At 39.2% G+C, this 26,189-nt stretch overlaps 1 protein-coding gene across 1 annotated transcript; it reads right to left on the reverse strand.

Moving 5' to 3' along the window:
• LOC119506721 (proteasome maturation protein) lies at nt 1-25,746 on the reverse strand. Its single transcript, XM_037799807.1, has 6 exons — nt 25,600-25,746; nt 23,062-23,159; nt 21,172-21,232; nt 10,645-10,746; nt 7,423-7,516; nt 1-679 (listed from the first exon to the last, which is right to left on the reverse strand). The coding sequence occupies exons 1-6, from the start codon at nt 25,600-25,602 to the stop codon at nt 612-614; spliced, it is 426 nt and encodes a 141-aa protein (XP_037655735.1). The 5' UTR covers nt 25,603-25,746; the 3' UTR covers nt 1-611.
• Nucleotides 25,747-26,189: the final 443 nt, after the last annotated feature.

Below are 26,189 nucleotides of genomic sequence, written 5' to 3' on the forward strand. Positions count from 1 at the left end.
TTCTGCTGGTTACTTTTTAATTTTTTCACTTTAAAGACAAGACCAAAATCAAAACCTCTGAACTTATGGTTTTCAACTTGAAAGAATCAAAGAATGGTTGTAATTTAAAATAGTTATCAATAAAGCATATATTCTTATGAGTATTAATGGCTGATACTGAAACAGGATAAACTGTAAACATCATATTCTGCTCTTAACTTGAAGTTGCCAGTAAAATCAATTACAATTATTTATTCTGAAAGATGCTACTATGAAGGCTGCACATTCAGATATAGATAATGACTATTTAAAATTAAATTTAAGGAATACCTAGAAAATGGGTTTATTTGGAACTTGCAGGCAGATTTATAATATTCATTAGCAATGAGTTTTTAAAGACTTAGACGGCCAATGTTTTAATATAAAACTAGCTTTAAAATTGTCTTCCTTTAGTGTTCTCAATTGTCACATGGCCATGAACCAAAGAACCAAATAATTTCAAATGATCACTGATACTATTTAGGCAAAAATTCTCACATGTCAGTACTTTTAATGTTGTGTACATCAAATTATAGTAGAAACACAACTATAAACAAGAAGCAGTCCCTATTTTCATTAACAGCACAACTGTGTTACAGTAAACCAAGTTTATGTTCAACCATCAAGTGTGGTTCTCCCATTACTTCAGTTTGTGATGGATCTGAAAACAAATAAAAACAAACATTAAAAGATTCTCAAAAAGTAATAAATGATTTTACTTACAAAAATCTAGGACAGACAAAACTAATCTAGTGACAGAAAACAGATCAGTGATTGCCTGGGGACATGGTTGGGGGATTGAGTGCAAAGGAACCAAGGGAACTTTCTGGGGGTAATGAAAACATGCTGTTATCTTGTTAGGGGTGTTTATCCAGCTATATACATTTGTCAAAACTCACAGAACTGTGCTCTTAAAAATAACTACATTCTACTGTACATTGCTTTACAAAGAAAAAATAGATTTAAAAAGTTCTTTTTCTAAGTTCTTAAGCTTTCCCCAGTGGCTTCCCAGGTGACTGGGAACAATCTCTAATTAAGAGATTAAGCAATCTCAATTTAATTTGTAAAACCTTTTTATATAGGGTTCATTGTGTACCCTGTAGCATATGTACATACACACACACACACACACACACACACACACAAACCAGAAATCTAATATAAGAATATCTTAAAACCTTAAAAGTCATCACTCCTTTGTGTTTACAGATGGGTCAGCCAAAAGTCTTATTTTAATTGTGATAATACACTTAAAAAGAGCTTTTAAAATTACTGCCAAACAACAAGCTCCTCCAAGAAAATCTTTTTTCCCCCTCTAATTCCCAACATAGTGCTAGAAACAAAATAAAAACTAAATGAGCTGAACTGTAAAATCAGCTTGTAAAAATAACCATTCATACCATGTCACATCAGTTTGGCAATCAATACTCTTGGCACTTGTCACACAACAAAGTAGCCTTAGCAACAAAAGATAATGCTACAAGGAGAGGCTAGGCCTCCCTATAATTGTGCCTAAGAGCCTCCTCCCAAATGCCTCTTTGTTGCTCAGATGTGGCCCTGTCTCTCTAGCTAAGCCAACTTGAAAGGTGAAATCACTGCCCTCCCCTCTACGTGGGATCAGACACCCAGGGGAGTGAATCTCCCTGGCAACGTGGAATATGACTCCCGGGGAGGAATGTAGACCTGGCATCGTGGGACGGAGAACATCTTCTTGACCAAAAGGGGGATGTGAAAGGAAATGAAATAAGCTTCAGTGGCAGAGAGATTCCAAAAGGAGCCGAGAGGTCACTCTGGTGGGCACTCTTATGCACACTTTAGACAACCCTTTTTAGGTTCTAAAGAATTGGGGTAGCTGGTGGTGGATACCTGAAACTATCAAACTACAACCCAGAACCCATGAATCTCGAAGACAGTTGTATAAAAATGTAGCTTATGAGGGGTGACAATGGGATTGGGAAAGCCATAAGGACCACACTCCACTTTGTCTAGTTTATGGATGGATGAGTAGAAAAATAGGGGAAGGAAACAAACAGACAAAGGTACCCAGTGTTCTTTTTTACTTCAATTGCTCTTTTTCACTCTAATTATTATTCTTGTTATTTTTGTGTGTGTGCTAATGAAGGTGTCAGGGATTGATTTGGGTGATGAATGTACCACTATGTAATGGTACTGTAAACAATCGAAAGTACGATTTGTTTTGTATGACTGTGTGGTATGTGAATATATCTCAATAAAATGAAGATTAAAAAAAAAAAAAAACAAAGTAACATGCCTGTGTCATTAGATATGTTAGGCTGTACTTTGAAACCATGTTATTCGTAAAGATATCCTTCTCCTCATATCCATATTTTTGGAGTATATGCTTGTATGTAGAGTCCTGAAGCAGTTTCCACAGGCTTCATTGGTTCCCAGGAGAATGGCTATTTAAAAACAAAACTGGTGTGTGGTGAGCTCCCAGACACGTGCAACAGCCAACATCATTTATTAGTGTTCACTGGGTGCTGAGCAGTGTGCCAAGGAATGACACTGAGTTAGGGTACGAAGTGATTAAACAGTGAGGCATAGGAAATGTCAAGAGTCAGCATTTCTGTGTCACGGGAGACCTAATTTTGGTTCTCTGGTTAGGAAGTGGCTTTTCTTACCAAAAGGGAGATCAAACCCCTTCAAAGATCAAGGCCAGTTGGGTGGGAAAGACCGAGAGCTGCAGCTCCACACAGCCATCAGGCGGGAACCAGAAGCAAACATTCTGACTGCACTAGACAGAACAACATGGGACCCCCAGAAAAGGAGAGCTCTAAACCTGGGAGAGTTCCCCAGCCACGTCTGGAGGATGAAACCCACAGGATATTAGAGTTTTTTGCTAAGTGTCATTCTGGAATGTGAGTTCAATACTTTTGAACAAATCCTTTTGTAACTTTCACAAAGTTCAATGTCAGAGAATCTCTTTAAAGTGTTATGTGTAGACATATGGACCTGGTTCATCTGACATGAACAAGAAAAGTTGCTTTAAAAGGACAAAATCCCTTTTTAGGCTCTAATGAATTGGGGTAGCTGGTGGTAGATATCTGAAACTATCAAACTACAACCAAGAACCCATGAATCTTGAAGATAATTGTATAAAAATGTAGCTTATGTGGGGTGACAATGGGATTAGGAAAGCCATATGGACCACACTCTCCTTTGTCTAGTTTATGGATGGATGAGTAGAAAAATAGGGGAAGGAAACAAAGAAACAAACAAACAGACAAAGGGACCCAGTGTTCTTTTTTACTTATTTCCTCTTTTTCACTTTAATTATCATTCTTGTTATTTTTGTGTGTGTGGTAATGAAGGTGTCAGGAATTGATTTTGGTGATGAATGTACAACTATGTAATGGTACTGGGAACAATTGAATGTACTATTTGTTTTGTATGACTGCGTGGTATGTGAATATATCTCAATAAAATGAATATTAAAAAAAAAAAAAAAAAAAAAAGATAATGCTACAAGGAGAGGCTAGGCCTCCCTATAATTGTGCCTAAGAGCCTCCTCCCAAATGCCTCTTTGTTGCTCAGATGTGGCCCTCTCTCCCTAGCTAAGCCAACTTGGCAGATGAAATCACTGCCCTCCCGTCTACCTGGGATCAGACACCCAGGGGAGTTAATCTCCCTGGCAACGTGGAGTATGACTCCCAAGGAGGAATCTAGACCTGGCATCGTGGGAGTAGCCTAGCAGTAAATACCTGAAACTATCAAACTACAACCCAGAACCCATAAATTTTGAAGACAATTGTATAAAAATGTAGCTTACAAGGGGTGACAATGTGATTGGGAAAGCCATAGGGACCACACTCCCCTTTGTCTAGTTTATGGATGGATAAGCAGACACATGGAGGAAACAAACAAACAAACAAACAAACAAAAAGGGCACCCAGTGTTCTTTTTTACTTTAATTGCTCTTTTTCACTTTAATTTTTATTCTTGTTATTTTTGTGTGTGTGGTAATGAAGGTGTCAGGGATTGATTTGGTGATGAATGCACAACTATGTGATGGTACTGTGAACAACTGAATGGACGCTTTGTTTTGTATGACTGCATGGTGTGTGAATATACCTCAATAAAATGAATAAAAAAAAAGATAATGCTATGACTGCACTTAATAGAGTATATAATAAAAGGCCATGTATATAACAGGCGTTCAAAACTTAAACTTTAAAAAAATGTTTGCATGAGTATAAAAAATGGGAAAAGATTTTGCTGCAGCACTGTTTGTGTTGATGACGTGAGGAAAAAAGGGAAGCACCCATCAATAGGAGAATGGCACATACAGTATATACCAATTGTGTTAAAAAAAAACACACACACACAAAACACTGCCAACTATTTTCTGACTACATATATAATTTGTATGAAGACATACAGAGAAAAGTCTGGAAGGACATATGCTAAGGGAGAGAAACAGGATTGGTGGTGATCACAGGAGATGAGTGTCAGCTATGATGTTTTAAGCTTCTGAATAGAGGATACACTCATTTATATAAATACAACTTTCTTTTAAATTCTGATTTTTTCAGCCTTTGCCTTTGATAAAGCTTATGCTTATTAAGTAAATCACTTGCATCAAAAGACAGCTCATGCAGGAGCCAGGCTGCCAGAGCTGAAGCTCTCTCTAAGTCTCAGTTTATTCATCCTAATGTTAGGGCACTGGAGTAAGGCTTCTGTCAGCATTAAGAAAAGTTCATCAGAAGTCTGGCTCTGCTTTCCCATTACCCTTCTTATATTCCCTTTCCCTCCTTGTAAAGCCTGCAGTTTTTTGGCCAAGTACTTCACTGAACGAGCAAGAAAAAAATCTCATCATCTCCAACACTTTAACGAATGTAAACCTGAGAAACAAAGATTTTCATCGTGGTTTGTCTTCACACAGTGCTTAGATTAACAAGCTACTCCCTAATTACAAGACTTAAGGATTCATTCTGGGTCAAAGGCGATGAGGAGAATACAGTAAGAAGAACTTTAAAAGGAAACACATTTAGGTTCCAAATCTGCTACCTCAGACCAGTTGTGTAATCCTAGGTACACGATTTCACCTCCCCAGGCCTCAGCTTCCTAAGCTGTAAGATGGAGACAGTATTCAGTTTGAACTTACATAGGTCAAGCACCTTGACTAGGCACTGGGGATCCAACAGTTAACAAGCCCAAACCCCCAATTCTCATGCAGCTTATGTTTAACACGAGGAAGAACACAAATGACAAACAAGAAAAATACCAGGTAAGTGCAAGGCAAAGAATTAAAGGGGAGGTGACAGAATGAATGGGGACTGCTTCAAATTGGGCAGTCACGGAGGGCCTCTCTGAATAAGTACCATTTAAGTTGAATTCAAAAACTGAGGGGAAAGGATATTCTAAGCAGAAGGAACAGCTAATGTCAGCTCCAAGGTGAGTCCCTAAATACCCATATATTATATGGTCACAGTTCTCACAAAGTGGAAATTACCCGAAGTGCAGTGAGGTGCTCTTATTCTGAAATAAACCAACTACCAGACAGGGGACCCTCCTAGCTCATAGCCACCCTGGAGGGATGCAAGGAATGAGGGAGAAAAAATGCTCACAAGATAGCCAGTGATCTTTTTCATTGTGATATATCCTATCACTCCCCTGCTTAAAGCTATTCAATGGCTTTCCATTGTACTCTGAAGAAAACCCATGGCCTGCAAGGCTCTGGCTCAGTCTGTACCCTGCCTGGCTTTTCTACCTCACCTGAATCCATTCATTTTCCAAAAATCCTCTTTCTTTCTGGGAGACAATTCTCTATGAGTCTCCCACAATTCTGCACATCTTGGAAGCAGAGGCACTGACTATTTTTGTTCTGGACTACGTTTTCAAGGGTGTCTCTAAAGCCAACATTGTTTCAGAAGATAACAGTGTCTCCCCAGGAACACAGGACAGCCAGGCTTACCATCCACCGTAAAATATTCAGTTGCCCTAATCTTCGGGTTCCCCTCCTGTGATGAAATATACCGTGCATACAAGCAACAGCAGAGACTCTTTTTGCTGCCCGGTGGGAACCGGAGCTCAGAAACCAATGAAAATGCTGATACTCTGGCTGCTGTCCCCACCAAGAGTAATAAACTGTCCTTTGTCTCTAGGAGTCTTGCCTCCTGCCAGCGTCCATGAACTGACTTCATCTCAAACCCTTCAGTACTTGACAATGTGCAAAGCTACTCTCAGCTCAGAGGTCCTCAGAAGAACATTCTGCTTCTTCCGCCTGAAATATTCTTTCCTCCACTTTTTGCTCAACAAATTCATACATCTTTCAGGAATCAACTTTTGCGTTGATCCAGAGGAACCCCTCATAATCCAACAACTACATCCCTATTCCTAATTAATCACAATTTGTAATTTTAAGTTTGCATTTTATCTGTTTAACATTTGTCTTCCCCATTAGAAGAAAGCAGAGGTTTGTTTTGTTGTCTGTTTACATTCAGAGCCTAGCCCAGTGCCTGACACATAATAAAGATTTGACTGACTGAATAAATGCTCAGTAAGTACTGCTTCCTTCCTTTAAACAGAATTACAGAAGCTTTAAAAATGAATCCATTGTTGTAACTAATTAAAAGATAAAAATATATAGACCTGAACTATCACTTTACTAATTTTAAATGAGGTCTAAGTTCAATAAAAGCTTAGGAATCCTAGGATTTCCTGCATTAAAAAAATTCCTTCAGGGAAGATTCTCAAAGAGGAGGCTCACTAGACTTCTGTTCTGTCCACAGGATTTCCTTACCAGACATCAGCAGCCAAGCAAAACTAATATAATTTAATCCTGTAGAGTTTTTCTGTTTCTCCTGAACTGCTGGGGCGTAATGAACCAAGGCAGAACGGGACAGAATTCTGTTTATCTTCCTTGAGACGAGAAAAAACAGAGGATGCTGCACATATTGTTCTTACTTTAAAAGCCATTTATCTCATACACAATACAATGATTCAGGGAATTTTGTTGAAAATGATTCTTTTTTCCTACTCAAATTATTGTGGGAGGGGTGGGGGTGGAGAATAGGGTGGTAGTTTTTAAGGAAAGCTTTTATATTTTTTAGTTGCTTTAAAAACTAGTCACATCTCACAAATGTTCTGAATCCTGAAACTATCAGACTGTATTATATTAGACCCACCCATCAAACTTTATGCTAATGAACGTGAAATTAACAATTACCATTAGTTGACTGAAATGAATATAACCTCAGAATTTCATAAATAATCTTCACCTTTAAAAACGGTCAAAGAACAATGATTACCACTTAATTTTATCTTACTGTAGTGAGTACAAGCAGATTCTACTGAATCCATGAGGATGACAATTTTGTCTATTTGCTGCTGCCTTGTACATATAATAGGAGCTTCCATAAAAAACTGCTGAATGACACCTACCATTAAGAATATCTTCAAATCCAATAGTCTCATCATTACCCCTCAAAATATCCAGTGAAAAGTTTGAACTCGGAAGAAATGGAAGCCGCTGAGCCTTTGGGCAAGATTGGGGGAGTTGAGGGTGGAGGGAGAAAACAAAGAATATATTAATTTCATGTTCTTCATTCCTTATTTGTAAAATTCACAAAACTAAGTAAAATATTAATTCAGCAAGTGAAAAATCACATCAGTTCATATTTTAGACCCAAAGTTTTAAAAAATACCAGAAAACTTTACTCAAAATATGTAGGCACTGATATTGTAGCTTTTGTTAATTAACACTTAATAACCCCCATCAAGTTCACACCAATATAGTAGCTCTGCTTCTTCTATTCAGGCAAACCACAGCATATCCCATTGAATGAAACACAAATGCCCTTGTTCCTAATAAATGTGGGGTGATCAAACTCCTGCAGAAATTCCCACTTGGTGAGATGTATTACTCTATTTAGAAAACTGATTACATCATTTGTATGCTATTTTGTATCGAAGTACAAATGTAAGGTACGACCCTTTAAAACAGCAGTGGTAACAAGACATGCAGATCGGAGTCATTCATTCATTCATTCATTTTATTTATTTATTTATGTATTTATTTTTCACTCAGTCATTAGAATCATTTATTTTCTCAACACCAGACAACAGTATTTTAAATAGCCCCTTTGTTTGGTGATCTGGAGTATTTTATACTCCAAGGCACTGCATTCAATAAATGGTAGCCATTATTATAGCTAACTCTGGGTCCCAGATCAGAGTCATTTATGGAACCTTTTAAAAACACAGTGCCATTCTGATCTAATGTGATCTCCTTTTTCCAAGTATTAAATCCATATTAATGTAAAACCTTTGCAGTTGAGTATTGGTATAGGAAACACCTTATATGCACAACTATAGAATGGCACCTAACTGTAGTGGACAAAGCACAGGTTGTGGTAGCAGACAGATCTGGATTCAAATTCTGATTTTAGCATTTACCAACCATATACCTTCTGCAAGTTACCTGACCTGTCTCACTGAGTTTCCTCATCAGTGAAAGCTTCCTCTCAGAACTGTAGTATGGTGGAGTGAAAAGTATATACATAGCATAGTCACTGGCACACCTTTGGCACTGAACAAACTAATGTAGCCAAAACAAACTTTCAGTTTTTCTGTTGTTAGTGTCAAGTGATCATAATTAAAATCGACACAGATAATTGTGGATATTGCCAGAAGATAACCAAGAGTAATAGGTGGTCAGTGACTAAATAATGCTAGAATTTTAAATACTCAAACCTTTAGCTTTTAAGGGGGGCAGTTATGCTCAGATTTCCACCCCCCCCAAAATTTGCCTAAAGATACTATTTTCAATTACTAACGGCCTATTGGGTTATTTCAAATTTTTAGCATGGAAAAATTTCTCTATAATGACAAGACTAAAAAAAGGGGGTGTGCTGCGGAAGACAGAGGAATAAGAAGAAACAGAAATAGGAGTGAGTTAAACCCAATAGAAAGGGGGCTGGGAAGTAGAGTGGAATCAGAGATACAGTCCAGAGCAGGCATCAAAAGCAGGGAAGAGTAGGCAGTTGTTATACATCTTGACAAGGAAGAATTCCAAAAGTATGAGGTCAGACAATAGAGATCAGGAAAACAGGATAAGAATTCTGGGCAAAGAAGTTTGGAATAAATGGGATTAAAAGCTGAGGCCCAAAATATGAGACTATATAGTTGGAATCTGAGTAACAGAATAAAAAGCGAAGCTAACAATTTTGTACCAAACATTATTCCATCTAATCTTTAGAATAATCCTACATAGTTCTTACTTCTTACTGCTACTACATTTCACATTAAAAACAAACAAAAAATCTGAGGCTCAGAAAGGTCTCCAATGTACTGAAGTTCTTAACACTAATAGATGGTAGAAGCAAGATTCAATCTAAGTTATTCTGATAAAAAGCCATGCTGAGAGCTTTATCCTCAGAGAAAAAGTCATAAAAGCAAATTCCAGAAGGACATAGCTAATACAATTGGTGGAATTAACAGAATTCATTGAAAAAGGCACAACTTTGGTCAGGTGAGAGAAATAAATCTACACTAGTAGGAAAAGCAAAAAGATAGGAGAATATAATTAGTCAGGAAACCACAATTAATTTACGAAGATATCAAGTATGTTGGAGAGCAAAAAGTCAGTTCATGAACAGAGACACACTAAGGAGTTGGATTTTATTTTGAAAACAAAGTGAAGACACTGAAAGACTTCTGAGAGAAGAGTAACATAATTATATTTGTGTTTTACAAAGGTTATTCTGACTACAGTGTGTATAATGGATTAGAGGAGCAGCAAGGCTGTTGCAGTGATCAGATGAAGTGTGACAGTGGTTAAAACCAATGGGGTAGCAATGGTGATGGAAAAATGAGAATGGAATCATGTGATGTTAGGTAATTAACCAGATACTGGTAGGAAAAGGTTGGGAATGAGGTAGCGGGCGAGAAGGAAAACCAAAGCTAATGTTCCAATATCTGCCTTGGGCAGAAGTCTATTCATAGATAAGAAAAAATGAGTTATTTTGTACTTGTACTTGTAAATTTGAAGTGCCTGCAATTTGGGAAGTCTATAGGTCTACAGCTCATGAAAGTTGTTAACTTGGGAGTCATCAGCGTATAAATAATAACTAAAGCCATAGAAATAGATAGGCAGTAACAGGGTGAGAGGATTGAAGATGAGGTACTAACAAAATTGGCATTTACAGAAACAGACAAAACAAAAGGGAATTCCCCCAAGGTAGTGTGATGGGCTAGGATCCAGAGCACAGGAATGGGGACAGTTCTTAAACACACGGAAGGACATTTTCAAAGAGCTTATATGTGAGCAACAGGTATACCCAGCTCTATACAGAATTGCTTAACTAGATACCTCCACTTAGATGTATCCTAGAGGCATTTTAAATTCACTGTAACATCCCAGAAGGTGAAAAATATGAAAGTAGATGCAGGTAAGTTTTCAGACAGTGAGCCTAAAATCTGAAGGAATTTTCTATTTAATGGCTCCTTTTTCCTATGAAGTAGGAATTGAGTTCATATTCTAAAAACGGGGAAAGTAGAATAGGCTGTAGTGAAGCAGACAGGGTAAGATTTGAAATAGATGAGTCCTTTCAATTGTATCAGCACACATGTGGATGCATACATAAATGCGATTCCCAAACTCACCTGCTGCACTGCCTTGAATTCCATCTGTAATTTTAGTGGAGCAAACAGACCCTGGATGTTTCTCAATGTGGAAAAATTCATTTTATCTTGGTTGAGCTGGAACTACCAAACACAACAACATAACTTTAAATGTTACACTCAACATTCTGCTTTCAAAACAGTTGGCTGTGATGTGTAACGCAAAACTTAGATGAATGATTTTAATATTCTTAACTGAAATAAAAACAAAGCACTTTTACTAATTTCTCCTGATCAACTTTTAAACATTTATGTCTATATTTTATCCAACATGCAGGTGTACTTTACCATATAAAATTACCATTTAAAAATTGACATGTATAAAACTAATACATTAAGGAATTTTTTTACATTACAAAAATATATTAAACGGGCAAAAAAAAAAGCACCCAGTGTTCTTTTTTACTTTAATTGTTCTTTTTCACTTTAATTTTTATCCTTGTGACTTTTGTGTATGTGAAAATTGTGAAAATGTTCAAAAATTAATTTTGGTGATGGATGGACAACTATATGGTGGTACCGTGAACAACTGATTGTACACTTTGTATGACTGCATGATATGTGAATATATCTCAATAAATTTGAATTATTATAAAACATATATATTTAAAAGGCATAATCATACATTCAGTGCTTTTAATTAGAAGTACTGCAAAACTGTTAGAGCAAAGAACATGTCTAACTTGAGATGCAGAATGTTATATATATAGTGACAAAAAGTAACAGAATTTCTAAGTATGAAAGTATATATCTCAAAGGATTTCATAAAAACATAATCAGACCATTTTACCATCCTGTTAATCAAACTATGTTTAAACTATGTTTTTTCATAATTGATTCAAGGAGGGGAAAAAACCCAAACTCTGAAAAGTCTAATTTGTGTTGGGTACACTTTTTTTCCTGGAATCATATTAATCATACTAAGCACCGATACTTACACCAAGGAAACTTCTATCACAATTTAATATACTTCAGGCAAAATGAAAGATAAGTGACTCACAGATTCTAAAACATACAGTTTCACAAAATGCCTCTGAAGGATAGGGGAGATGGTATGCAAACAGACTGCAATAGAGTAAAGGTAATTATAATGATATAGTGACATAATCTCTTGTGATCATTTTTTATTACTCTATACTCTTTTTAAGTAAGCGTTTTTTCTAACAGTCATTGAAGAGATCATTCTGATCAAAAACCTATTGAGAACTGTGTGGTATCATTAAAATGAACTAATTATAATAAACTCTGAGAGTTAAATTCGAGAGCATAGGTTATCAGGAGATAGAAAGAGGGCAGAGATTGGGCAATTGATGCTTAAGGAGTACAGAATATTCAATAAAGTTGACTGTAAAGGTTCAGAAATAGATAGAACAATACTGTGTGATGGTAGCACAATATTGCAAGTGTAAATAATGAACCTCAGAGTATGTTGAAAGATAAAGGCTAGGGTTGTGTATGTCACCAGAAGAAAGCTAGAGGATAAAAAGTGGGACAATATAATTTAGTGAAACCTAGAGTGGATGATGATGGTGGTTAATTGTACAAATATAAGAAAGTTCTTACATGAACCAAAACAAACACACATCACTATTACAAGGAGTCAGTAATAGGGTGGTATATGGGAAAAAATACAATTAAAACTAACTAAGGTCTATATGTAACAGTAACATTGTAATATTCCTTTCAATAATTCTAAGAAAGGCACTATACCAAAGCTAAATGTAAATAACAGGGGGATATAAGGTGTATACGATTTTTTTCTTCCCAAAAGAAATGAGAATATTCTTATATAGACTGTGGTGGTGAATGTGAATGTATAACTATGTGATTAGACCAAAGAGTCAATGACTGTACACTTAGGATGCATTGTATGGTGTGTGAGTAAACCTGTTTAAATTAGAACAAAAACCAAAAAAATCTGAGAGATTAGTGCACACTTGGGACATGACCTGGGGGCCATATATATGAAAGCTGAAAGTAAGACGTCTTTAGCAAAATTTTGACACATGGTGCTTAGCGAAAATCGGCAACATTTTATTATAAACCTATGATCTGAAGTTCTAATTGAAGGGTTCCCCTTAAATACTGAGTTGTCCTAATGAAAAATAAATATAATTTTATGTAAAAAATCAATTTATATACGGGCAAGATGGCAGCATAGAGAAGAGTGGAAGCTAAGTAGTCCCCCTGGAACAACTACAAAAAACCAGAAACAACTAGTAAATAATCCAGAATAACTGCGAGGGGACAAACGAGACCATCCATTCATCATACACCAACCTGAATTGGGAGGAATGCCCAAGAACACAGCATAAAATCTGTAAGTAAAACCTGCAGAACCAGGTCGGGAGACCCCCTCCCCCATAGCCCAAACTGCAGAGCCGCGTGGTGCCACAGAGAAGCTCTCTCCCAGCAAGCGAATACAGCTCAGCTGAGCTCCAACTGAGGTTTTAAGTAGCAAGTGTGAACTGCTCACTACAGGTATGCAGCCCCCAAAAAACAGACAGAGGCTTTGGGTGACGACTGACCTGGGAGAGCGGGAGGGTTGCCTTGGACTGGGTCTGAAGGGGACTATCTGTTTCTTTTTTGGCTCAGTGGAGAAAGCCCCAGTCATTTTCAGTTTCCAGGGCTGTGACTCTGGGAAGGGTGGAGACACCACAAGCAGAGAGGGAGACCATTAAAATGCTAATGACCTCCACCTGAGGGGTCTGTCGTCTCTAGGAGGAAAGGGGTGGGGCCCTTTCCATTCAGAACCAGACCCCAGAGCCTGGGGGAACACAGCCCTACCTCCTCACACCAGGCAAGAATTATAGGCTAACAGGAGTCACCTGCTGGGCAGAAAAGCACAGTGACCCAAGGCATCAAAGGGTGGAGCAATTTTCTAAGACACACCCTCAGGGAAACCAGATACTGAATACTTCTTCCCTCTGGGACCTGAGCCTGTTCTGGTCTGGGAAAACCTGATTTGGATAACCAAGGAAACCATGCCTAGACAACAGAAAATTACAACCTACACTAAGAAAAACAAAGTTATGGCCCAGTCAAAGGAACAAACGTACACTTCAACTGAGATACAGGAATTTAAACAACTAATGCTAAATCAATTCAAAAAGTTTAGAGAAGATATTGCAAAAGAGATAGAGGCTGTAAAGGAAGCACTGGTCATGTATACAGCAGAAATCAAAAGTTCAAAAAACCTACTAGTAGAATCCATGGAAATGAAAAGCACAACACAAGAGATGAAAGACACAATGGAAACATACAACAGCAGATCTCAAGAGGCAGAAGAAAACACTCAGGAACTGGAGAACAAAACACCTGAAAGCCTACACACAAAGGAGCAGATGGAGAAAAGAATGAAAAAATATGAGCAACGTCTCCAGGAACTCAAGGATGAAACAAAATACAATAATGTACGTATCATTGGTGTCCCAGAAGGAGAAGAGAAGGGAAAGGGGGCAGAAGCAATAATAGAGGAAATAATTAATGAAAATTTCCCATCTCTTATGAAAGACATAAAATTACAGATCCAAGAAGCGCAGCGTACTCCAAACAGAAGAGATATGAAAAGGCCTACGCCAAGACACTTAATAATCAGATTATCAAATGTCAAAGACAAAGAGAGAATCCTGAAAGCAGCAAGAGAAAAGCAATCCATTACATACAAAGGAAGCTTCATAAGACTATGTGCGGATCTCTCAGCAGAAACTATGGAGGCAAGAAGGAAGTGGTGTGATATATTTAAGATACTGAAAGAGAAAAACCACCAACCAAGAATCCTGTATCCAGCAAAGCTGTCCTTCAAATATGAGGGAGAGCTCAAAATATTTTCTGACAAACAGACAATGAGAGACTTTGTGAACAAGACACCTGCCCTACAGGAAATACTAAAGGGAGCACTACAGAGTGATAGAAGACAGGAGTGTGTGGTTTGGAACACAATTTTGGGAGATGGTAGCACAACAATGTAAGTACACTGAACAAAGGTAACTATGAATACGGTTGAAAGAGGAAGATGGGGAGCATGTGAGACACCACAAGAAAGGAGGAAAGATAACGACTGGGACTGTGTAACTTGGTGAAATTTAGAGTATTCGACAATTGTGATAAAATGTACAAATATGTTCTTTTATGAGGGAGAGCAAGCAAATGTCAACCTTGCAAGGTGTTGAAAATGGGGAGGCATTGGGGGAGGGATGCAATCAGCATAAACTAGAGACTGTAACTAACAGAATCATTGTATTATGCTTCCTTTAATGTAACAAAGGTGATATACCAAGGTGAATGCAGATAAGAGGGGGGGATAGGGGAGGCATGTTAGACACTTGACGTTGGTGGTATTGTCTGATTCTTTATTCTACTTTGATTTAAGGTTATTTTTCCTTTTGCTGCTTCCTAGCTGTCATTTTTTTGTTTCCTCTTTCTTTTGCCTCTCTACCTTCTTTGACTCTCCCTCCTGCCTTGTAGAAGAAATGTAGATGCTCTTGCTTAGTATGAGCAGAATGTTCAATTAGGATGAACTCAAATGTTTGGAAATGAACAGCGGTGTTGGTAGCAAGATGTGAGAATAACTAACAGCGCCGAATGGTGTGTGAATGAGGTGGAAAGGGGAAGCTCAGAGTCATCTATGTCACCAGAAGGAAAGTTGGAGGTCAAAAGATGGAAATGTATAAAACTGAATCCTATGGTGGGCAATGTCCATGATCAACTGTACAAATACTAGAAATCACTTCATGAACCAGAACAAATGTATGATAATACAATTAGAAGTTAATAATAGAGGGGCATATAGGGAAGAACTATATACCTATTACAAACTATATACTACAGTTAGTAGTATTTCAACATTTTTTCATAAACAGTAACAAACGTACTATATCAATACTAGGAGTCAACAATTGAGGGGGGTTGGTTAGGGATAGGGGAGGTTTAGAGTTTCCTTTTCTTTTTTTCTTTTTTCATCTTTCACTTTATTTCTTGTCTGGAGTAATGAAAAGTTTCTAAAAATTGAACAAAAATTAAGTGTGATGGATGTACAGCTGTATGAGGGTACCCAGGGGCAAGTGATTGTACACTTTGGATCTTGGGATAATTGTATGGTATCTGAACAGTCTCAATAAAAATGGAAAAAAAAAAAAAAATCAGTTCTAAAAAAAAAAAATCAATTTATATAAACTTTGGATGAACTCACCCACTTTGTAATTATTAATCAATGTATACTTAATGATCAGCAACCGTGTGTGAAATTACACTCTGTGGCGATAAACAACAAACAAAATAGTCTACCGTAGTGGACGTTATAATTTAGTTGGGAAGACATTATGTAGAGATCAGTGTTTCTCAATCCTTAGCTATTGATATCTTGGGCCAGATAATTCTTTGTTATGGGAGGCCATTCTACATACCGTAGGATGTTGAGCAGCATCCCTGGCTTCTGCCCAACAGAAGCCAATAGCAGCCTCTCTCCCAAGTTGTGACAACCAAAAACAGCTCCAGGGACCATCAAAAGTCCCAGTGTGTGTGTGTGTGTGAGTGTGCGTGTGTACGTATGTGTGCAGGGCACAGAATCACCTCTGGTTGAGAACCACTGACTTATTGAGAACCACTGATTTATCTCCCCAAGAGTTCCATGAGGATAGGCTCTTACTAACTCTGTTTTACCGATAAAGAAACTAAGACTGAAAGAGAGATAAAGTAACCTGCTCAAGTTCACTTAGCTAATAACTGTGGTGCCAAGAATTTAAACCTATGCCGTACAACTACACAAGCCACACTAAAAGACTAATAATAGATAACAAGTGCCGCAGAATTTCAGGAAAGAAGACACTGTCCTTAGTTGGTTAAGTTATTAAGGAAGAATACATGAAGGCAGTAGATGTAAGCTGAGTCTCAAGGGATCTATGAAATTTTGACTCTGCACCATCCTGGCCAGTCTTACTTTGATTTGCCCAAGTTTCTCTTAACATGTATTGCTCCAAACTGAACCAATATTCCAAGTCCAGTGTGCAAACCAATACAAGAAAAGTAAGACTCTAATTTCCTCTGACTTGGGCCCCACCTTATTAATAAAGCAAAAGATTACAATAGTAGCCAGGGTGATCTGCTGATTTATACTGAGCATACAGTCAATTAAAATCTTCATATTTTAGGTACTAATCCAAGTTTACGACATCTGAATGTGCCTACGTTCTTTTTTTTTTTTTTAAACATTTTATTTTGAGATAAATTCAAACTTACAGGAACAGTTGCAAAAACAGTACAAACCCCATATATAGAACTCCAGCATACCCCAAACCCCCTCCCCCGATACCCCGATCCACCAACTTTAACATCCTGTCACACCACCATTTCTTTCTTTCCCTCCCTTCCTATTGATCATCCATCATCTATTGCTCTGTCCTCTGAACATGAGAGCAAGCTGCACACATCTTAGAGCAAACAATATAATTCACATATACCTTTCCCATGGAAAAGAACATTCTTTTATGCAATCCCATTAAGCGCAGCTGAGAAGTTCAAGAAATTCAACATTGATAAAAAGCTTACATTATGTATTTGCTTTTTTTTTTTTTTTCCTTATGTCTCAACTGTGTCCCTTTGAGCCTCCTGTCCTCCATCCTCAGATCCCATCCAGGATCATCCTTGGCATTCAACTGTCATCTATTTAGACTGTCTTTTTTTTTTTTTTTTTCTCAATTGTGGAAACATATATACAGCCTAAATCTTCCTATTCCACCCCCTCCCTCCCTAGCATTCCATTAGTGGGATTAATCACATTTAGAATGTCGTAATGCTATCACCTTCCCACCATCCATTACTAGAAATTTCCCTTCACCTCAAACAGCAACCCTACACTCATTTCTTAATTCCCCATTGCCCCTTCCCCCACTTCTCGTAACCCATACTCTACTTTTCATCTCTATGGTCATATTCTCTGATACTTTCTTTGTGTTTACCGTGGGGCTTAAATTTAACATCTTAAGTCTATAACAATCTTGTTTTTCTTTGATACAAACTTAACTTCAATATGACACATAAACTATGTTCCTACACTCCCTCATTCCCCCACCTTTATGTAGTTTCTGTCAAAAATTACATATTTTACACTGAGTCCAAAACCACTGATTTACCTTTACAGTTTATGTATTTTGGATCCTGTAGGAAGTAAATAGTGGGGTTACAAATCAAAATACAGTAGCACTGGTATTTATATTTACCATGTGATCTTTAGTGGTACTCTTTATTTCTTCATGTAGTTTCAGTCAATTGTTCAGTGTGCCTTCCTTTCAGCCTGTGCAACTCCCTTTAGCATTTCTTACAGGACTGATCTATTGGTGGTGAAATCCCTCAGCTTTTTTCTCTGTCGGTAGGGCTCCCTTTGGTATCTGAAGTAGGGCAGGTCTTTTATTAACAAAATCTCTCAGCATCTGTTTGTCTGTGAAAAACTTAAGCTCTCCCTCAAATCTGAATGAGAGTTTTGCTGGATAAAGTATTCTTGGTTGGAAATTTTTCTCTCTCAGAATTTTAAATGTCATGCCACTGCCTTCTCACCTCCATGGTGGCTGCTGAGTAGTCACTACTTAGTCTTATGTTGTTTCCTTTGCATGTGGTGAATTGCTTTTCTCTTGCTGCTTTCAGAACTTGCTCCTTCTCTTCAGTATTTTACAGTCTGATCAGAATATGTCTTGGAGTGGGTTTACTTGCATTTATTCTATTTGGAGTCCACTGAGCATTTAGGCTTTGTATATTTATATTGTGTAGAAGGTTTGGGAAGTTTTTCCCAACAATTTCTTTGAATACTCTTTCTAGATCTTTACCCTTCTCTTCCCCTTCTGGGACAACAATGAGTCTTAAATTTGGACATTTTATTTTGTCTATCATATCCCTGAGATCCATTTTGATTTTTTCAATTTTTTCCCCATTCTTTCTTTTGTTCTTTCATTTTCTGTTCTGTGGTCCTCAAGGAAGCTGAGTTGTTGTTCAACTTCCTCTAATCTTGTATTATGAGTATCCAGAGTCTTTTTAATTTGGCCTACAGTTTATTTCCATAAGATCTTCTATTTTTTTATTTACTCTTGCAATTTCTTCTTTATGCTCTTCTAGGGTCTTCTTTATGTCTTTTATATCCTGCGCCATGCTCTTCTTCATGTCCTTTATATCCTGTGCCATGCTCTTGTTGCCTGTCTGTAGTTCTTTGGTTAACTGTGCCAAGTACTGTGTGTCTTCTGATCTTTTGATTTGGGTGTTTGGGTTTGGGTTCTCCATATCGTCTGGTTTTATCATACGCTTTAAAATTTTCTGTTGTTTCTGGCCTCTTGGCATCTGCTTTACTTGATCCCTAATTTGTCAGAACTGCAGCTTGGTGGTGTACACTTTCTCTAACTAACCAGCAGATGGCATCTGTGAGTCACTTATTTCCCTCAAGTCAGTTCTCCCCAACTTTGTCTTTGTGGTGTGTGGGGGTCTGATTCTTGTGGGGTCCAATTGGTGCACCAAGTTTGGGTGTGTTGTTGGTGCTGTCTGCCCTGAATGTGGGGCATGTGTCTGGGTGGTGAGGCAGTCAGGGCAGCTTTAATAATCAAACCTCCCAGGTGTTCCTGGAGATTTAAGGCTGTTGCAGGAGCCTAAGCCTTCATTTCAGTCTTTCCACAGATTGTCTCTCCTGCCGGCCCACAAGTCCTTGGTATTCACGTAGAGTCCCTGGGATTTCCTAGTGGGTCCCCCTTCCCGGCTGTGCTCTTCCAGGACCTCTGCCGAGGGAGGGCCACACCACGTCACAAGTGTGTGCTGGCCCAGCAGGGAAGCCCTGGGTCACCGGGCCATGCAGAGGCACTCCCAGCCCACTTCAAAGACGGTTGAATGGGACGCATTAACTTCCCCCTTTTCGCACAGCTCCACCCTCCCAGCTCCAGGACAATCAGCTGTGGGTGCATTAAAGGCCACTGTCCACGGCCGATATTGTGGCGTGTGTGCAGTGCTGCGGGAAAGACTCCCCGTCACACTGGGTTTCTTGGAGCGGCTCTGGGCTGTGGGTCCGGCCCCAGGCAGGAGCGCCCCCCGCCCGCTGGGGAGATGGCTGCAAGGAATGCGTTTTTTTTCTCCTTTTGGCTCCCCTCTGCTCCCGTGGTCTCGAGACAATCAGCAGCAGGTGTGGGAAGGGGTATCCTCCACACCAGACACCAAGGCATTAGTCCAGCCCGCTCCCGCTGTGCTTCACTGTGCGGCTCTCCCCATCTTATCTGCAGCCATTCCAGGGCCCTTTTTTTTTTTTTTTTTTTTTTTTAAAGAACTAGTCCGTCTCCAAACGCCAGACCACCATTTCCCCACACCACAGCACAGCAGCCAGACTTTCAGCTGGCTCACTCACTTGTTTCAGAATGTAGGCTCCTGGTTTCATCAAATACACGTTCCCTGTGGATTAAGCAGAACTTGTCTGGCTGGTGCTACGCTGGAAGTGGTGTTCTGGGTCACTTTCTGGTTTTTATCTAGTTTTTTTCACGGAGGTGTTTTTTTGCCCTGTCTCACCTAGCTGCCGTCTTAGGTTCTCTCCTAACTTATTTTCTAAACCTTAATGCAAAACTTCACATTCACCTTTATACATGATTTTCTTAATTTTTTTGCCTAGCGTTTTGGTCAACTGTATCATCTGCATTTGTAGTTCATTTATTAATCAAAATGAGCTATCCTTACCAGCTTTTTTTTCCTTCCAAAAACCTGTTTTACAGTCTTTCTCTAATTTCCTTTAAGAACCAGAAAACACTGAATAGATGTAGCAGAGACCCAAGATACTCTACCAAAATATTCCCTATGAATGGATATTTAAAAACACTTTGTTACCTTCAGAACATCTGCAGATGCTATACCCTCTTTCGGGCATGACCTTTCCCTACCTATTTACCTGGTAAGCACTACTCTAAAACTGTTCAAATGGCCCCCTGCTCTATAGTATTCCAAATCCTGACCATAGGTGGCTTCCCCATCCTTGGCCTTCTGGTATCACTTTATGAAGTCCCTACACACTGCCTGTCTTCTCCATTAAATTTTAAGCTCCTTATGGAAGGGGCCTGTATCATATTCACCTGCGTACCCAACAGTGCCCAGCGAGTGGCTATGCCCCTCAGTAACTTGGAAATACAAGGCACAAAAAAGAGGTCCAAGCTAGAGATGTGGACTCAGAGGTCAACAACAAAAATGACAGGGAGAAAATATGATAAAACAAAACAGGATCATCAAATGAGAAAATATTGAGAGGAATGGCGAGATATGGAGCAATCTTAAGAGATGCCCATAAAAAAGACAGAGAAGAATTTGTGAAAAGAGAGTTTTGGTGAAGTATGACAATTTGAAAGCATATACTACAAGGATATTAGAAATAAGGCCTCATATACTTCGTGGTCAAATCCTCAGTACCAGGATTGTTTTAATAAAATAAAACCATAAAGTCTTAATATAAGTATTTGTGTACTAGTATATAAACATAAAGTTACAGGAACTTGATAACGTACTTACATTCTTTTCTGATAATTCAAGAGGATGACTGGGCAAAAGTTCATTTTTCACACAAGGAAATCTAAAAATAAAAATTTTAAATGGAGACACTTAAAACCCAATGTCAAAATTACATCTATCTGTGGCCCTCTCTCTCTAGCTAAGCCAACTTGGCAGGTGAAATCACTGCCCTCCCCTCTACGTGGGATCTGACACCTAGGGGAGTGAATCACCCAGGCAATGTGGGATATGACTCTCAAGGAGGAATCTAGACCTGGCATCGTGGGATGGAGAACATCTTCTTGACCAAAAGGGGGATGTGAAAGGAAATGAAATAAGTTTCAGTGGCTGAGAGACTCCAAAAGGAGCCGAGAGGTCACTCTGGTGGGCACTCTTACGTACCCTAGAAACCCTTTTTAGGTTCTAATGAATTGGAATAGCTAGCAGTAAATACCTGAAACTATCAAACTACAACCCAGAACCCATGAATCTTGAAGATGATTATATAAAAACATAGCTTATGAGGGGTGACAATGTGGTTGGGAAAGCCATATGGACCACGGTCCCCTTTGTCCAGTGTATGGATGAATGAGTAGGAAAATGGGGGGCAAAAAAAAAAAGGCACCCAGTGTTCTTTTTCACTTTAATTGTTCTTTTTCACTTTAATTTTTATTCTCATTATTTTTGTGTGTGTGGTAATGAAAATGTTCAAAAATTAATTTTGGTGATGAACGCACAACTATACAATGGAACTGTGAACAACTGAATGCACACTTTGTATGACTGCATGGTATCTGAATATATCTCAATAAAAAGGAGTAAAAAAAGAACTTAGACACAACTCTCAACAATTAAAAAAAGTTAAAACACAATATTTAAGGAACCCTCAACATTATTTGTGACATTTAATATGTTGTGTATATAAGTCAAGCCTAGTCAAAATTTAATTTCTTTGATTTGATTAGAATCCTGTAAATAGCTTATAGTAAATTGCTTTCATTTAAAAAAAAAATTGCATCTATCAAGGCTGTGACTTTAATGGATTAGCAAGAGAAAGTTTTTGGGGGGATGATGGAACTATTCTGTATCCTTGTTGCAGAGGTGGTTACAGGAAGCTATACATGTATTAAAATTCAGAGAACCATAGAGCAAAAGAAAAAAGTGAAATGTACTCTACGGTTATTGTTTTAAAATGCATCTATTACAGGTATTGGTGGTCAAAGACTTCAATTCACAAGGGAAAATTCTTCAAAAAACTGCTACTGCCATATATCTAGAAAAAATTTAATTAACATGTTTATACATATTACTCTGTGTATTAGTAACGAGTAATTAGTACTCAACCCATCAAACCATTAGTAACAGGGACTGTTCTACGCATTCTTCACTTATCAACTCATTTCTTCCTCAAAATGAGATGTACACCATTATTAGCCACATTTTATAGATGAGGATGCAGACACAAAGCAATTAGGCAACTTGCCCAAAGGCATCCATCTACTAAAAAGCAGAGCCAGAATTTAAACCCAGGTGGTTCATGCTCTTAAGGGCCATGCTTTGGTGTCTCTAAAAGAAAAGTGAGTGACTCCTGCAAGTCAGTGAGAGAAGGAGGCAAATGGCTCTCAAAGTTATCAGTTACAAAAGAAGAACCCCAAATCGTGTTACAAGATACCACCTCCTAAGAGAGTGTCCTTATCCTGGCTGAACCTACAATTCTGTTAAGATGCTTCATCCACTACAGATCTAAGCCTCTTCCCTACCAGCCCTGCCCCAGGTCCAAGGCATATAACTTAGTATCTGCCAAATTAAATATATAGTTATGGCATCTCAAAATATTTAAAGAATATTGTCAAAAACAATTCACAAAAAGTTTTTATGAATGTTTATGAATGTTTCACAACTGTCATTTACCCTCTCCGAAGAAGATCTTGACTTTCAAAAGGGCCACTTGCTGAAAGTTCAGTAACTGGAATACTGTCCTTTAGCTGAGATCCAAGTCCTCTGGCATTCTACAACACAAACAATACTATTAAACCATTCACTCATTAAGAAAAACAAAACAAAACATGCACACATAACTAATACCTATGTAAAAAAACTGTAAACCCTGGAGGGGGCGGGGGAGGAGGACAGGGCCCTTGCTCTCAAAGAGCCCACAGTCTAGAAAATTATGATGAGACTTAAGTATTACAGTAGAGGGACACAAAATTATAGGAAGCTTTGGGGTGGAGATGGGGGTGGGAAAGAGTCCTGGGCTTCTTTGAATGCTGTCTGATTGAAAGGCATTCTAAGAAACAAGAACATGGACAAAGGCATGAAAACAAGTAAACAAGCTACAAGCAGATTGAGATGACTGGCTAAAAACATGTATGAGAGAAGCAGAAGTAAAAGCTAGAAAGTGAAAAGCCTTACGTGCAAAGAATTTGGGTTTTATTCTGAAATTGGTAAGACAGACTCTGAAGGGTTATAGAATGATCAAATTTGCTTTCTTCAGAAAGATCCCTCCCCTAAGTTGTCAATGGAGAATGATTAGCACAGAATGAAGAAAGTTGAGGAGCATCACTTCTTAGGGACAAGGAAGGCTAACAAAGAAATGGTATAAGAAGGGATGAGATAGCCAGAAGAAAGTGGTGACAAGAAAAAAGAGAATTTCAGAAAAGTTTGGTTTCTATAAGAGGACACCACTACCTATAAAAAAGAAATGTATCTAATCAGGATAGTATAAAACAAAAAAAGCAAAGACTCACAGTACATTTGGCACTAATAGATTGTCACTCTGCACATTTATATTATGAAGCTTTTAATAACAAGTATTTATTATGTGTCTACCACCATGTGTTAGGTACTCAGCTAGGTGCAAAAGATACAGGTCTACCTCCCAGGGCTTAGTCTAATGGAAATACACAGCATAGCAAATAAAGCTAATAAAATGTGATAAATTTTACAACAGGTAAAGTACAAGATGCTGACTTGAAATCACTTGCTGTTCAAGTGCAATATACTGCAATTCTGAAGAACAATGTAAAACAGCTGCAAGTAATTTGGTATTAAGTCTTACACTATTCTAGAAGAACCCAGCTTGTTTAAATGGATTTTTTTTCACTAACTGTTATATTTATTTGGTCAGGTACTTCATTCTGTTTCAGGTTTCTTCAATCTACCACTCTAGTGTCACAACTGGATAACTTCAACAGCACACTACTGGGTCTTGCTGCCTCTAGCTTCTTTCATCTGCATATCAAGGTTTTCCTAAAACACACAACCTCCCCAAAGCTGGTTCATCAATGTCTGGTCTGAAGGATAAAGCCTTTAAGAACAGTCCTCAGCTGCAACTCAAGAACCTTCACAGATTTCAACTTTCAGAGAAGTCATTGTGGATCAGGGAGAAAAATCTAGCCTACAGGCTAGTACAGACTACACCAATCTACCACGTGACTGCAAGCAATTTAAAGGACCTCTCTGGACTGTTAACTCAGCAGAACCAGTAGGTGAACACCCGCAGGACTAGAATTGTTTGTACCTTTCCAAAAGCATCACCTGCTACTTTCCTATAGGAACATTCTCCTCCTGCTAGACCACTTTACTATAAAATGGTAGCAGAAAAATGGAATTCCAGTCTCTGGGTTCTAATATCATCATTATTAATCTCCTTCTGTAAGATCAGTTAGTACTGCTGTTTCTAATAAAGTAGCACAGAAAAACAAATGTGTGAAAATCTAAGTGCCATTAACGACATTTGAGACTTCTTTAAAATGATTAACACTGTTTACCACCAGGAGCTTTCCAGATTTGGATGGCCTCCAGCACTGGTATCAGCCAGTGGCAGTGGTAACTCAGGAGTCTTTTCCAAAGGTCACATCTTTTAAGTTGCTCCTTTTTGTTTTCCGTTTAAAGAGAGAGAGCGATGCACTAACTACACTGACAAACGGAGGGAAGCAAATGTTTCATTTTGCTCAACACCAAGAACCATGGATGGCATTCTACAAAAATGCGGCCTATAGTTGTGGGGCTTGTTATCAAGGCAGTTCCAAAATGTTCACTCACACCGAAGCCCCTTGCCTCCCACTTTGGCTGCGCTGCAGGGCGGCGGCCAAGGCTGGGCGAGGAGTCTGAGGTCCCAGGGCTCCCAAAGGTTACCCCTCAGGGAAAAGGTGGTCCGAGGCGCCACCCCACAGAAGGGTGCACGGGGAAGGGGCCGGAGCCTGCCGGGGGAATTGAAGCGAAACGGGCGCGACCGAGAGAAGAGCAGCGGGAAGGGCACAAAGCCTTAACCGCCGCTCCCGGGACCAGCCCGCGCCACCCCCGCCGCCGTGACTCGGCAGATCATGGCGCCCGAGGCCTGCCCCACCTCGCCGCCGCCGCCGGGGACGGGCTAGGAGGCGACCGCCGGTTCCTACCGGGCCTCGGCCCCACGCGGCTGGAAACCACAGCCGCAGGGAGCTCACTCACCATCTTCAGCCCGCTGTCCACACCACCTCTCAACCCCGTTACCGCCAGCCGGCCCGCCGCTCACTTCCGTTTCCGTGGCCCGCCCCCTCACATCCGCCGGAAGTGCGTCCTTCCGGGCGAGGTAGGAAGGAGAGTGCCGGGAGGGAACGACGTGCGGCCGGCGCTCCCACGCCTGTTATCCCGAGGGACCGGGGCCAAGGGCGCAGGGAGGTTGTGGGCTGGGAAGAGGGCGGGCGGGACGAGACGTGCCGGAGAGGAGGGAAGTCGCGGCTCTCAACTCTATTGGTAATAAACATCTCTCATGGGGACAGTTTAAGTTGTGTTCCGTGCTTCTGCACATACATCACCTTATTTAATACAAAGCCCCGCTAGGGGAGATGCTACAATTCCCATTTTACCAAAGGGTAAACGAGTCTTAGGTATGTTGAGTGACTTGCTTGACATTTTTAAGGCAAAAGTGGACCCAAGACTTTTGGCAGTTTTTATTTTCGTTTTTTAATCATTTCATACCAAAGACCCTCTAGATTCAGGATCCTGTGCTGAGGCTAAGTATACAGAGATGAACCAGGCTGACGTGGTCCCTGGGCCAG

The sequence above is a fragment of the Choloepus didactylus genome, chromosome 12, assembly GCF_015220235.1.
Source record: "Choloepus didactylus isolate mChoDid1 chromosome 12, mChoDid1.pri, whole genome shotgun sequence".
Classification (NCBI taxonomy): domain Eukaryota; kingdom Metazoa; phylum Chordata; class Mammalia; order Pilosa; family Megalonychidae; genus Choloepus; species Choloepus didactylus.

What these genes read in the sequence shown, in the direction of transcription:
- LOC119506721 (XM_037799807.1), bottom strand. An exon ending in TTGAATTATCAGAAAAGAAT is followed by an intron (nt 10,747 to 21,171) that starts GTAAGTACGTTA and finishes TGTGTTTGGTAG; the next exon opens with TTCCAGCTCAACCAAGATAA. An exon ending in AATTCAAGGCAGTGCAGCAG is followed by an intron (nt 7,517 to 10,644) that starts GTGAGTTTGGGA and finishes TCTTGCCCAAAG; the next exon opens with GCTCAGCGGCTTCCATTTCT.